We start from the raw sequence: 15,014 nt of genomic DNA, 5'->3' as shown, positions 1-15,014 counted from the left end.
GAAAGAAAGAAAGAAAGAAAGAAAAGAAAGAGAAGAAAGAAGGAAGGAAGGAAGGAGAGGGAGGGAGGGAGGGAGGGAGGGAGGGGAGGGGAGGGAGGGAGGGAGGGAGGGAGGGAGGGAGGGAGGGAGGAAGGAAGGAAGGAAGGAAGGAAGGAAGCAATATGTGGATATTCTAATGAACACAGGGAGTAAGGGAAAACAACAAATATGAATATCAATAATTACACATTAATTCAATCTTATAAAGGCCTTTAATAAGTTTTTCTGGTCATTTTTTTATCACATTTTATTTGGAGCCACATTCAGTGTTTCTCAGCGGCTTTGCCATGCTCAATCCTTGGGGTTTTCTCCCATAAATGCTCAAGGAACCATTCAGTGGTGGGCATCAAACCCAGGCTTCCTACATGCAAACACTGCTCCAGCCTTTTGAGCTTTCTCCCTCATTTATTTATTTTGTTTTATTTTGGGGGCCACACATAGTGGTGCTTAGAGCTTACTCCTGGCTCTGAATTCCTGGGCTATTCTTGGTGGGCTCAGGGGACTGTATAGTTTCTGGGGATTGAACCTGAGTCGGTCTTCAGCAAGGCAAACACCTTACCGATTATACTCTTTCTGTCCCCGCAATGTCCCCATTTCCCCTTTTAAATGTTTGAGGGCTTGGTAAATCTTAAACAAAATATTTAATAATTAATTATGTATTTCTTCTGGAGGGTTTGCCCTTGTATACAAGACTCAGGGAATAGGGAAATATGATAGTCTGGTAGTCTTGCTACTAAGAAATAAATTTGGTAAGTCACTTTGACTATTCAAGACCTGATTGCTTCATTTGTAGCTCAGTTTCAGTCAATCATCAGGTACTATTGAAATGTCATAATAAAATTTCTCTATAGCCCTTAGCTTAGGCTTGAGTATTAATTAGCCTTTATTTTCAAATTACAAAAAATAAATAAAACATTTCCTTTGTATTCTTGCAGAATTAAATTTATAGTTTCTCTTAGTGTTTTTCTTTCTCTTTTTCTTTCACTGAAGACTTTCCTGCAGAACAAAGCCCACATTATTATTCCAACCTTTAATGTACGCTTTCTAAGAGGAAATGTGTTGGCTTTACAGTAACCAAAATCCACTTTAAACTCTTCACATTGTTTTCTTTTGGCAAAACTTCGGATTTCTGGAAGCTGTGGTGATTAATGGCAACAGAAGAGCTTGAGAAAAAAGCCTGAGAGTTTTAGAAAACAGACAACTAGGTGCGTGAACAGAGAAGAGATTCTCAGCTTTTGCAAGACCCTGAGTGTTGACAACATACATTCACCAGCTGAACATTCTCTGGGGGTGGATTCGGGTGGTGGGGTCCATTTGCTATGTTCACCATGTTGTTTCGTTCAGACCGAAGACTCTGCCGAAGCCGGTCATGAAGCTTTTTCCGCTGCTTCCTAGATATGAAAAAGATGCATTCATCGTTCTTTATGACTTACATTTCTTGGGACAGTTAGTTCTTTTCTACCAACATATAACTCAAGGCAGTGTACTGAAGGTGAAAGATAAAGGTCTGGGAATTGCCACTCAATTTCTGGGTGTGCTTTGGGGGTAGAATTAGAATTACACATTCTTAGCAAATACATGTAGGAAGCCTGTTGAAATGCTTTTATAAATTTAACCAGAGTACCAAGAACTAGGAAAAATTTAAGAATAGATAAAATTCACATTGATATTTCAAAAAAAATTAGTCTTAGTCAATCTATCTTTGCATAAGTTTTGAATTCATTTGTCTCAGGTAATTGATATGTGGAAGTGCTGACTAATTTCATATAGTTTTGTTATGTTTCTCAAGAAAATGCAGTTAGTTTTGAATCTGTACCTTATATATCCATTTGTACATGTATGTGAACAGATTAATATGTATATTGTAGGAGTGAAGATAGGCACATGTTCTGCCAGTAGATTTTGCACAACCTTAACATGATCCTACTTTAATAAGACTTTTTCATGTGTGTAATTAACTAATAATATTGAAATGGTAAGATTAAATCTAATAAAATTCATAGGTAGAGTCCATGAAAGCTTATCTCTATTCTAGCATCACTCTAAATCTTTGAGGATTAAGAACACACTATCCAGTTTCTTGAATTAGAGTGGAAAAGCATATTATCTTTGCTCTTTTAATGCAACATCAAATTATAAAATTAACTTATGTTTTTGAAAGTCAGTATTATGTTATGAAACAACAAAATCACAAACATTATTATAGACATGTTCATATGATTTTGAAGTAGATGTTATGAGAGAAAAGTAATTTCATGTTATATAGTAATTGTACTTATTAACATGAATTTACATTAAATGATCAAATAACAACATAAATATATTAACATATTTTTACATCCCTTCAAAGTAAGTAGTGCTTTATTTCCCTCCTCTAAAATCCTTTGGTTCATCTCATACTTTAATATATTTTAAGGACACAGGGAGAGGTGTTGAGTGTCCATGGAAATTATGTGCATGAAAACCCATTATTAATAATATTTTAAACCAAAAACTCTCAATTTAAAGCTTTTAAAAAAATTGAGGGACATAGAAGTAGAACAGATGTTAATGTGCTTGCCTTGCATGTGCCCAACATTAATTTGATCCCTGGCACCATATTTGGTTTCCTTAGACCACAGGAGTGATTTCTGAGCCAAAATCAGAACATAAATACTAAAAGCAGCAAAATGTGGCCCCAAAATAAAAAATAAATAATAAAAACACTCCAAATATAAGATGGTGGAATCTAAAAATAATCATTCTAATGTTCATTTTCAAGCATTACTAAGTATTTCCTTTATCTTCTAAAATCGAGTGCATATTGATATACTTGAGCAATTATCAATTACTGGAATCTACCAAACATTTTTTTAGGTCATGATGTGCCCATGTGATCCCACCTTAGCTTGTTCTTTCAGCCTTTTCTTAAATTGTAGAACTGTGATCACTTTTCAGAAATCTACTGGAAATTTATAAATATATAAAAGTTTCTCATATATTATTAAGAAAGCTCTTCTTGGTGACTACTTGAAGAAAATACTTTGAGCAGAAGACTCAGGGGCCTTCTATAGTGATGTTCAGAAATTAAATCTGGGGGATTAGGTGAATTACAAGGTATGAGCCTTAACTGCCTGAATTGCTATTCAGGGTTCTTTGCCTGGTTTCATTTGTCCCACTAAGTTGTACAGCCTGTTTTCTAAAAAATCCTTGCAGGCTAAGCCATCTGTGAATTAAAAGAAAAGAGGTGTGGAAGTGGAAGGTTTACTTGGTTTTGCAGTAGGCCACCACACACATGATGCCAACCACAAGCAGGGCGATGCAGATGCCAGTGATGGTCAGCACTCTCTTCTGGTAGAGCTCCTCTGCTTCTGAAAAGGGATAAGAGGAAAAAAATCACTGAAGGTAACTTCTGTTTTCCAGGACTTATCAATGAACAGTTGGCATGCTACATGACACTGTATATATTTATCAGAATATAAATATGTGACAATTCATTTTGTTTGCAGGTATACGTAAGTTATAGTATATTTTGCACTGTATTTTGAACATAAACAGTTAAGCCAATGGGAGTAGTAAACAAAAATATTGTTACTTAATTATACTCTATGCATTGTATTGGCAAATCATAAACATTAATTATAAAATAACAACTAGGTTAAAACTATAGTTTCATTTAACAAAATATCTTGTAAAGACAACAGGAATCAATATCAATGAAAAGATCTGAGATAACAGTAAAAAGGCCCTAATCTTCTTTCCCTCCTCCCACACTCTACCTCTTTTCTTTTTATCTTATAGTTATTTTATATTCCAGTGGTCTTTACAAAGAAACATTGTAAAAGAAATCCTCCCTCAGAACCATAACAAAAGAACAACTCCAGAGACATTTGTAAACATGAGCTTGACTTGTAGTTATGAATTTAATTGAGGTGAGATATCTATTATTTAACAGTAAAAATATGGTAATAAGCAACATAATATAGAGCAGGGTAGTGGGACACTGTATCAGAGAAAGACAATATGGTGATTAGAATGATCCTGGGCCAAGGATACTGTTTGTCTTTGGCAGAAAAATTATTACTACTTCATCAATTATACTTAGAGATCTAATTGATATGTATTAAAATGATGTGCACATAATATTTAAAATCAATGGTAGAATTCATACATTGACCAAATTTGAATGTTTGACAATGTATCCTCTACTAAGGAAGAGTAGAGCCTTACTGTTGAAACTAGAATTAAAGATACTACTCTCCTTCCAAATGCAACCAATCTCTTATTCATGGGAATGTATTTGCATATCAGTTTGAGGATTTAACTTTAGAATAGTAGAGTAGATCAGATTCTTAAGATATTTGGAAGATTTAATGGTGAACTTTCATCCCTTGTGAACTGAGTTTTCAATCAATTTAAGTGCATGTTCTGGGAATACTTAAAAGTTCACTGAAAAAGTTCACTGTCCTTGCTATTATCTTATTTCTAAAGGGTGAAGAACTGGGACTGTGGTATGAGTAAAACATCTCTTATCTGGTCATCTATCCAAAGCAATAGTTCCCATTTACATTTTCCTTCTCAACAACCAAACCTTGTTTCTCCATTGAGAGAGGTCAATTCACAGGAAGTTTTCTTGAAATGAAAAAGAGCATTTTAATTTCTGTGATACAGTAGACCTTATCATTAAACAAAACATTTCCTACAAGCCAAGCCCATGATAATCAAATTCCAGTTAACAGGTCAGGAACATTGTCAAATCAAATTAATTGAGCACTGATTATTAACAGGAGAAGGAGAACAGAAGTCAGTGGGAAAAGGACTAGAATGCTGCAGATTATACAAAAACAAACCAAAAAAACAGTTGGAAGTGGGAAGGAAAAACAAACCAGGAGGACAGATAGACTGACAGAATGACGGAGTGAGGAAATCAGGTACAAGGGGAAACATAGTTCAAAAAGGAGGAGCCATCTGAAGTCCCTGGCCCAGCATGCCTAATACAAAGGGTGAAAACTAAAGGAAAGAAAATCAGAGAGAAGAAATGCTGGGGTGGGAAGAAAAGGTGATGCAAAATTGGAAGGGTTATTCCATACAGCATAACTCCTAACCTAGGCTAGCCGGCATGTGGAAGCACAATTAGAAAGCAAAGCAGCTTGTGCATTGCAGTGAAACTATGCACTAAAAAGCACAGAGTGGTGCCACTCTTTCTTATTTTTAATTTTTTTTCGTGCTGACAAAGTCAAATGAAGATATGAAATGTGAATGCTTCTATAATATTTATTGTTTAAGTCACCTGTGTTCCCTCCACAATAGCCACAAAACAAAGATTACATTTTATGCAGTATTAATCTGTGAACTGATGTTTTTACTGGCGCCTCTTCCTTGATCTGACATCAGGGTCACTGCTTAGCGAGTAGATCTAAGAGTGAAGGTCTTGTCCCAAGGAATCTAGGATACAGCAGTGATAGATACCCTCTCTCTGCTATGAAAAGTCAGTAAAGAAACAGGAGTAGATAAAATACTGCTGGCAAGAAAACATCCAGATTTGCTGTGTCCTCTGCATTTTACTCTTTTTTCTTCTTTAAAAATGTTTGTTTTGTCATTCTATCTTTAGAAAAAGCTAAGACACAACTTCTGGAGATTACAAAAATGGGATGTTTAAAGGTGGTGGTGGTGGTGGTAGGGTGAGGCATCAAGCAGACTCTCAGAAATTCTTTTGACATGTTTTCTGAGTTGCTAATTTTAAGAAAATAGGCTCACCTGGGCTTTGAATAAATGGCCTATGATGACTCACAAGCTCTTATGTGACAGATTTTGCAGTAAATTCAGCCAGGAATTTAAGAGGAGACCTAGTAAAGACCAGAAGATTAAGGACAAGTACAAAGATGCACCCATGGAAACAAGGTCTCCAGAACACAGATGTGGATTCAGATTCAATATTTAGAGTACTTTTGTCAAGAGCTATAAATGTATCTCCTGCAATTTTTGGATTTTTCCACTGTTTGATTAAATCAACTGATCACCTCCAATGTGAATATGTTAAAAATAGTGGTGGATTTTTTTGTTGCTGTTGTTGAACAATATAAATTATACAAACTCCTTTTCTATTTTTTTTATCCTTACTGTGACGGGTTCAGCAAGGCAAGCATAAATTAGAAGCAGCTCTGAAAAAGTCAATCTGGCACTCTCCTGGCAGAACTATCATAATAATGGGTTGATTCTTTCCTCCATAGTTTGGCTGGTTGCATCTAAATGAATCAGATAAAGTTCATTTTCTAGTCTTATTTAGCAAGGTCTAAAGAGAGAAACCTTGTCCTTCTCAGTTTTAATGGAGCATTTAGGTTTAATTTCCCAATATATGGCAGTGTAACTGACTCATTGGAGTCTGCAAAGTCCCTAAGATCTGTCTCTATGAGGTGAAGAGTCTTAACAACACTTACCATAGAGAGAAGAAAAGTCATCTATCTGAACTATCATTTTATCTTTTTGTTTTGTTTTGTTTTGTTTTTGGGCCACACTGGGCGGTGCTCAGGGATTACTCCTGGCTGTCTGCTCAGAAATAGCTCCTGGCAGGCACGGGGGACCATATGGGACACCGGGATTCAAACCAACCACCTTTGGTCCTGGATCGGCTGCTTGCAAGGCAAACGCCACTGTGCTATCTCTCCGGGCCCCTATCATTTTATTTTATTGCACTATTTGGAATTAGAAATGTTCAAATCTATAGACATATCCTAAAGGGGAAAATGGAAAAGATATAATTAAGGATGGGGTAGGAAGGAATGGTTGGATTCTTCTTCTTCTATTATTCACAGAGAGGTAACCAGAGTTGGTAAGTTCCTTACTATAGTTGAACTTCACCACGCAAAAAAACTTGGTAAACGCAATAGAAATGTTCTCTGATGTGTCAAGCTCTGCTTATGTAATGTGGGAGTTTACCCATCAGGTGAAGCGTTTTATTCTAGAATTTCTTAGAAGGAATGGGGTATTGAACTGAGTATTTATTTTTTTAACTGCTAGAGGTTTAGTCTCATTTATTATAATTGGAAATTACATTAGACTGTGTAGATTGTGATGTTAACATTCAAATGAAAACAACATCTCAAGAATGCCCTCACTGCAAGAAATCATGGATACCAGCTGGATGGGTCTATTTGTCAGGTTATATTTTTCAAGGAATTGCTTTGCTGGTCCATGACTGTGTTCCAAGCTTGCATGAGGTTTTCATGAAGACCAGAACCTGTCAGAGTCACGACGGAGGTCACTAGCTTGGCTTCATTCTTCTGAGACTGCTCTTTTCTGCCAACTACTTTGTAGGAATACCTTCAAAAGTATATGCTCCAAATTTTTGTTGAAAAGAGATATTTTATGTTCTCAGTTTAATTATTTGTCTGGATATTTGTGGCTTAAGCTTAGTACCATTAGCAGTAGAAATTTTTATCTAAACTAGCTTTTCTATTTTTTTTTAATCAGAAGAAAATAAAGTTGAATAAATTGGTACTTGAATCTCTCCACAAAAAAATCTGAGTTCAAATTTTTGCATAAAATATGGTGTTGCAGGATAAGAGCTACTGTGCTAATGATATATTTAACAAGTTATTCTTCCCATTGTATGCTAAACTCCTGTCAGCTTAAAATGATGATGATGACTTTCAACTTTTCTTAATTTTTGGTCCTCTAGGTTGGTTTCTCTGCTGTCATTTGCACAGCTCCAACTTAGCCCAGTGCTGAAAAAACGAAAACCAAAAAACCAGCATTGCTAGATCCAATCAGTGGGTCAGGAAAAGAGATGTATGTGAAATTGCAGCAAATGAGATAATTTTAAACTCTAAATGAAGTTTGAGACTCTAAAACCTGCTGCACTCAGTATATTTCAGTAAACTAATCAAAGAGTGAAAGCAGAGAAATTATTGTTATAGCTGTATGATCCCTTCTAAAGAAATAAGAAATTAGTCAGGAACTGAAAAGTAAGAGTAGGAAGGGAAAAAACGATTTTAGCTTAGAGGCTCTATATTCTGTAGGCTAAAAGGAAAATTTGGTCCATACCCATAAATTCAATCCCAAGATGCTCTGCCAATGCAGAAAGTTGACAAAAAAAAAAAAAAAAAAAAGAGAAAGAAAGGGAAAAAAGTTTCAGAATAGAGCAATACACTGCACTTCAAAACACATTACACATGATTATTATGGCTCTCTGTGCGTGCATATCAAACAGGACAAATGGTGGGTGATTAAGGAAGCAGTGCTCAGGTATGCCTCCTAGAGTCCGCATATGGAACTTCTTTTTTAAGAGGTGTTCCAAAACCATTGGACTGTGTCTTTATTTTTAACCCTTAAAAGTCCTTACTGAGAGAGAAGTCATAGCTAAGCTCTACTCTACGTTGGTTCTTAGGGAATATAAATGTACAATAATCAGAAAATGCCTTGGTATTATTTCATTTCCTCTTTTTTTTAAAGGCAGAAGCAAAGTCCTAGGAAGTGAAATATTTTTACCCCAAGAGAGTGGCAAAGCCAGGAGTAGTAGAAGCCAGAGCTGATCATTGAGTATGAACATTTTATTAAGTTGATTTTACAATTTTTATGCTCATAGACAGTGATGTTCTAACATGTCTTGATTTTTAAAACTTTTTCCCTCTTCTAATGTTTTACTCATTTCCATAACATTTAATACATAGAAAAGAGCAAAAAGGTAGAAAAGGCACTGAGGCACCTTTGTAAAACTTCCATGTTTTGAAATATAATTGTTTACATCACAAAAGTTTTCTATGTCTCCAAAGGCACACTTTTCAAGTTGCGAAATAAAAAGGATGGGATCCTGTGTCCACACAAGACCAGATGGGACCAGGTACAAAAAGAACCTGTATGCTTGCCTGGCCAAGGAACTCAAAGGTGTGAGCTAAAAGCCTGCAATCTGGGCGAATATGATTGCAGAAGCACCCAGACAAGCAGAATTTGCAAAAGCTCAAGTGAGAAAATAGAGCAAAGAAAAAGAAAATAAAAGCCTCTGGAAATAAAATATCTATTAAAATAAAAATAAGCCATCAAGTATCAGCACGTGAGGTTATTTGGAAATTCTTTCTTTGTGCAGATGTGGCAGAGAGAGGCAAAATAAAAAGAAAGATTCTAAGGTCTATATTTCTTCCCTTGGTCATCTATTAGAGATACCAAGTTGGTCCCAAAACAAAGGCAAGACATCTCCTGAGTTTAAAAATTAGTAAAAGAGTGTTTCTATTATAAAACAGACATTCAGGCTTGGCCTAAATGCCTTGAAAGGAAGGTAGGTGCTGTCCTGGCTTCCGGTCCAGCCTCTGTCATTGTTCTGTCTAATGATTTTGGACAAGTTAATTTCTCACTGACAAGTTGCTTACAATGCCAACACAAACCTCAGAATTGACCTTAGGGATGAAAAGAGCCATGAAATGAGTCTGCCAACTGAGCTTAGAGAACAGACACATGTAGCCATATACTTTGACCCATTTACTGCATGGAGGTTTGTTGACTAATTTTCATGATCAGGAAGATTTTGAAAGTTCCTGATATATACCAAAAAAATTAGAATTAAATACAAAACAAAAACAAATAAACTTGTCAGAATTCAAGAAAATTAAGTTTTCTAGCATAAAATAAAATCAAAATATACATAAAGAAATGATAATGAAAGTCAGATTATATGAGCTATAATACATTGTTATGGGTCCATTGTACTCAGGTAGACAACCTGTTTGTTTTTTTTTGGGGGGGAGGAGGGTCACACATGTCATCACTCAGGGGTTTACTAAGAAATTGCTCATGGCAGGCATATGGGATGCCGGGATTCGAACTACTGTCAGTCCTGGATGAGCTTCGTGCAAGGCAAATGCCCTAACACTGTGCTATCTCTCTGGCTCCAACCTGTGTTTTTGCTTTTTATAAGTTAAAAAAATTATGTTGCACGAGGTAAAAATATCAATTTGTTCAAATTCATATAAATGTTTCTTACCTCTGTGAAAAACTAAATTTGACAAATTTTCCATTTTATTTTCATCATTTAATTTTGGAACATCCTTAGTATATTACTTGTATGTTTTCATGAGGATGTGGCCCAATTTTCTCCCTAGAAATCCTTCCATCTCTATTTTTCTTCTACCAGTCAGTAAAAATTTAAGGGTTAAAAATCAAGAACTACAGAAACTCTTCCAGAGAGTCATTATTCAATGCCTACGTGAACACTGCTAATGATATATATTAGTTGCGTAGAAGGCTTGGTTAAGTTTTCAATAAAATTAGTAGCATGCCCATGCATACATATTACTGCATTTATAGTTTTATAGGTAAGTCTGTGAGCCTAACTATAATTTCATTTCATGGGAAGTCATTCATATCAGGCAGCTCCAATTTCAAATAATTCAAAGGGAAATTGGTACTTAAAATTGGAATCTCTTCTGGCCACAAGCCCTAACAAGGAAACAAGCAAAGGAAACATGCATCAGTCATTCTAGACTTGGAGCAAATTCTGCTCTAATTTGTTTTTACTATTGGTGGCTACATTTCTTTCATTGTGAGTCAGAAAAGCAGAATACACAAACACTTCATTTTATGAAGAGGTTATTACTTTCTATCCATTCTATTTAATCTAATGTTGGCTTAGGCTCATTATGGATCATATGCTTCCTATTGAACTTCTGCCTAGAGACTACATTTTTTCAAATTAAATTAATAATTCAAAAACACAAAGGTTACTATAAACAATTCAGTTTCCTTTTCTACATGCGATTTCCTGCTATGCAGTAAGCAATATAAAAATTAATTTAAAATGAGTCTTCAGAAACGATTAAATATTGACTCACTGATCCTTTAGTTTTAGATATTATATAAGTGTTTGAGGAAACTGATTAGCTTTCAGGTTAATTTATATTTTTAATTAAACCCAACATAAGAATCAAAATATCTTTTTAACCAAAGTTCTGCATACATAAAATTATGTTTGTTAAAATATGAAGATGGTCAAAATTTTACTCTTTATTTTTTGGGTATCCTGATGCAAATAATCTCAAACACTGTGCATTCTTGACTTCTGCATCTCTGAGATTTCTAAAGGAATTACATAAATTCCAATTCCAAATGAACCAATTTTGTGCCTCTCTTTTAATGTTTTACTTACCTTTACAAATGTAGATACCATATTTTACAGATACCAACCAAAGTAACACTGAGCACTTTGAAACACTTTCTCTTTGTTTCATGTACACTTGAACAACCACACACGTGTGCATATGACACATTACAAAATGATACTAGCACAGAGTATTTGATGATTTTGTCCTAAATTGAGTGTGCCTTTGTTCTATCTCAGCAAAATGCATGTTTAATAAATATTTGCCATTACTTTTTACATGTTGTTTTTGTTTTAATTTTGGATTACACCCAGTGGTGCTCAGGGCTTATTTCTGGCTCTGTGTTGACAGACCATTCCTAGCAGCTTGAGAGGCCATAGGAAATGACAAGGATCAAACTTGCAAGGCAAGTGTCCAATGTACTACCACTTTACTTCTGGAATAGGTTTATCAAGCAATTAATCAACACTAGTTGATTATGCATTAATAATCTATGATTCAAAACAGAAATTTTTTTTCTGTTTGTTTTTAGACCACATCCAGCAGTACCAAGGCTTATTCAGCTCTCTGCTTAGGGATCATACCTGGCAGGACTTGAGGAACCATACATCAGTGCAGGTCGAAGCTGGGTCGGCTGTATGCAAGTCAAACAAACACCTTACTAGCTGTACTTTTTCTTTGGTCCTTGAGTATTTAAATACTTAAGGGTTTTTGCTAAGTTTACCTATTGTGAGAATGTACCTAAAATTCTAAAGATATATTCTTTACAAACATTTATTTGAGATAAAAAGTCATTGCTTTCTGTACTACATTAGTTTATACCTGACAGGCCTGCTAAAATTTACCTCTGAATACTGTACTTTATATTTCTCTCTGTAATCTCCATAAATTATGAATAGGTGGTATATGCACACATAGAAACACATACACATTGATGAATATAATACTTTCAAATAGAAATTTTGTGTCAGTAGGAAAGAAATTAAGCTTACTAGCCTTGACAATATTTTTCTTTTTTTGTTTTGTTTATTAGTTTATTTTTGTTTTGGGGCTACACCCATTGACACTCAGGGGTTACTCCTGGCTATGCGCTCAGAAATTACTCCTGGGTTGGGGGGACCATATGGGATGCCAGGGAATTGAACCGTGGTCCGTCCTAGGCTAGCGTTTGCTTGCAAGGCAGATGCCTTACCTCTAGCACCACTGTTCTAGCCCCTTGATAATATTTTTCTAGAATGTATTATTGATGTTTGATGTTAAGGCAATGGTTTATATTAGTTGCCTGCAATAGTTATATGAAATAAATACTTTTGCTCTTTCCTTTTATATTTAAGTCCTTTTGTTTTTATAAATCACTTTAAGTCCCCATAAGGCATTCTAACCTAGACATTGTTTAAAAACATAATAATGTAAGTTTTGTTATTAATAAAGGGTTAAGTACTAAAAACTGAGACTATGTTTAAAGTAAGTTGGAATGTGGCTAGTCTTTGAAATGGGAAATAACTTTTCTTTAAAACATGTTTTCTTTCAAACTTTATAAATACATCATTTAAAAATTTAAATATTAGCACAAGGGCAACAGTTTTTGATCATTGTGCATCCTTCATTGCTTTTTGAAAAAAAGATTTTTGAAAAGCAATAATTTACTTGTCATTTTTGTGTGGGAGTTTATGGAAGTAAAAACTGAAAATTTGTCATAGAGAGTAGAAAACTAATTCTGGACAAGACAATAATCTCAGAAACATTTAGTGATTGGAACTTTCTCTTTTTAGGACTTAAAGCTTCCTGGTAAACAGTCATTATAGATTTTCATCATGAAAGTGCTTCCTCTCAATCCTTACTAAGTCCAATTAAATATGATGCAGCTTTTCTGAATGTCTCCCAAAATTGCTTCCAGAAATTTACCAAAGAATTTTAAAAAATCATAGTCTGATTAAATATATAGATGCTTTAAAAAAAAGATGCAAATGTAAAAAGAACTGTTCTGAAAGATAGACCATTTCTCTGTTTACTATTGGTAGCTCTAATGGATTACTATTTGGGGAGCCATCTACTTGGTTAAATGCTTTCTTTAAAAAAGTACCTCACCAAGTTTTCAAAGCTAAATGAAACTTTGTAACACCAAAAATTTAAGGATAATCCAAAGAATCAGGATTTTTATGAAATTCTGATATCATTTTTAAAAAATTGGCCAAATCTGTTATTTAATTGCAAAAAATTAAAAAATTAATGGCTTTCTAGGGATTGAAGTAGTAGTGCAGCATTAGGGCATTTACCTTGCATGCTGGCTGACCCAGGACAAACTTAGGTTCCCTCCCCCAGCATCCCATATGGTCCCCTGAGATAGGAGCGATTTCTGAGCACAGAGCCAGGGAGTAACCCCTGAGTGCCACTGAATGTGTCCCTCAAAATACAAATAAATAATAATAACTTTATATATTAAGAAAAATCACTGATTTTCACCTTTCATCTTATCTTCTGAAAAATCTATAGCTAGAAAAAATTCTTTCTAATGAATATATATTATTTAAAGATTTTTTTTTATTTAAAGATTTTGAACAAAGTGAAGATTGTGTTTGAAAACTTAACTATGGCAACCTTTTTTATCCAACTTTTTAATACACAGAATTGATTTTTATTCACAGAAAAAAATCCTAAAACAATTTTATATGTTTGCAAATATATTACAAATATATCACTAAATAAGTGATTTAATATGGGTCTAACTTCTCTGTAATCCACATGAGAATTATTTTCTATATAATTTATCTTTATATGAGAAAAATTGAAAGTAATCTTACTATCTACATTCCTCAAATAATGGCAAATCTAATGATTTGAGAACACACAAAAATTTCATATCACTGTTTCTTGTATTACGTGCATTTCTATTGTATAAGTGTGAGAATCAAAAATCACAGTATTTGACAAATCTAGCTATCTATTTTTGTAAGTCATGTTTAGTATCACACAGTCACCTGGATCTGTTTATGCAGTGTATACAGCTGCTGCTTTCCAAATGCTACAAAAGCTGAGTGGATCAGTTGTGATGGTGATAGCGTCATCTACAAACTGTGAATTATTTACTACATGTCCTTAATAAAAAAAAGTGGCAAACTCAGATGAGTGAATAATTGTAATAAATTATAAACTTAATTTTTAGTTTTGGGGGTTGCTTCTCAAAATGCTGAGGGAGTATTTCTGTTTTTGCTTTCAGGTATTATTCCTGGAGGGTTTGCAGGGGATCCTATCTCATATTGGGCATTGGACCCAAGTCAGCCATGTGCAAGGGCCCTACATGCTGTACTATAGCTCCAGTTCAAAGGAATCATTTTATATACAATGTTTTCAAAGTTCTGGATTCCAAAGTAATAGTCCTGGACTACAGTTCAAGTTCATAGTAGTGTAAGCACATAGTTTCCTCCATTATCCATGCAATGTGGAAAGGGTTTCCTTTAGAGCAATGTCCAAAATTTCATGAAACCACAAAAATCTGTACCAAAAATTTTCATAATTTTGCTTTTAAAAAGTGTATTGAGTTGAACTGTTATAAGACAAAATTAGTGACATATTTTCCTCTGAAAAATGATCATGGAAATTGATATACTACTACTAATAATAAAGTGATTATTTAGACCAGTTCTGAATCATTTGTTTCCTAAGCAACTGAAATAGACCAGGACATCTCATTTGCTGTGAAGTGCTTACTTTTAATTTTTCTAACTTGGTGCTTTTTAATGTATATGTAAGTGCCACTGTTCATTTAATGAAGAGAAACATTCAAACTCTTAGTGTTATGTTTATTTGTTATAAATAACACAGTTTGAACCCAATTAACTTACCATCCTCTCAAGTGCATGTTGGTTGCAACTTAGCCACATCCTTTTTCAGGATGTTGTCATTTGGTAA

General features: G+C 34.5%; 1 protein-coding gene across 3 annotated transcripts in view; it reads right to left on the bottom strand.

The window, feature by feature from the left end:
* The window catches only part of NRG1 (neuregulin 1), a 218,956-nt gene that overhangs the window by 6,898 nt on the left and 197,044 nt on the right, over window positions 1-15,014 (bottom strand). For all 3 annotated transcript variants that reach the window (XM_049772342.1, XM_049772341.1, XM_049772343.1), the window contains 3 exons: window positions 8,062-8,085; window positions 3,287-3,389; window positions 1,304-1,430 (listed from right to left, as the gene is read on the bottom strand). In XM_049772342.1, the coding sequence (XP_049628299.1) occupies window positions 1,304-1,430; window positions 3,287-3,389; window positions 8,062-8,085 (254 nt within the window). The remainder of the gene's footprint in view (window positions 1-1,303; window positions 1,431-3,286; window positions 3,390-8,061; window positions 8,086-15,014) is intronic.

The sequence above is a fragment of the Suncus etruscus genome, chromosome 4 (genome assembly GCF_024139225.1).
Source record: "Suncus etruscus isolate mSunEtr1 chromosome 4, mSunEtr1.pri.cur, whole genome shotgun sequence".
NCBI classification, from domain to species: domain Eukaryota; kingdom Metazoa; phylum Chordata; class Mammalia; order Eulipotyphla; family Soricidae; genus Suncus; species Suncus etruscus.
Note: the sequence above shows the minus strand (reverse complement) of the source record. Positions and strands in the feature narration are given on the sequence as shown.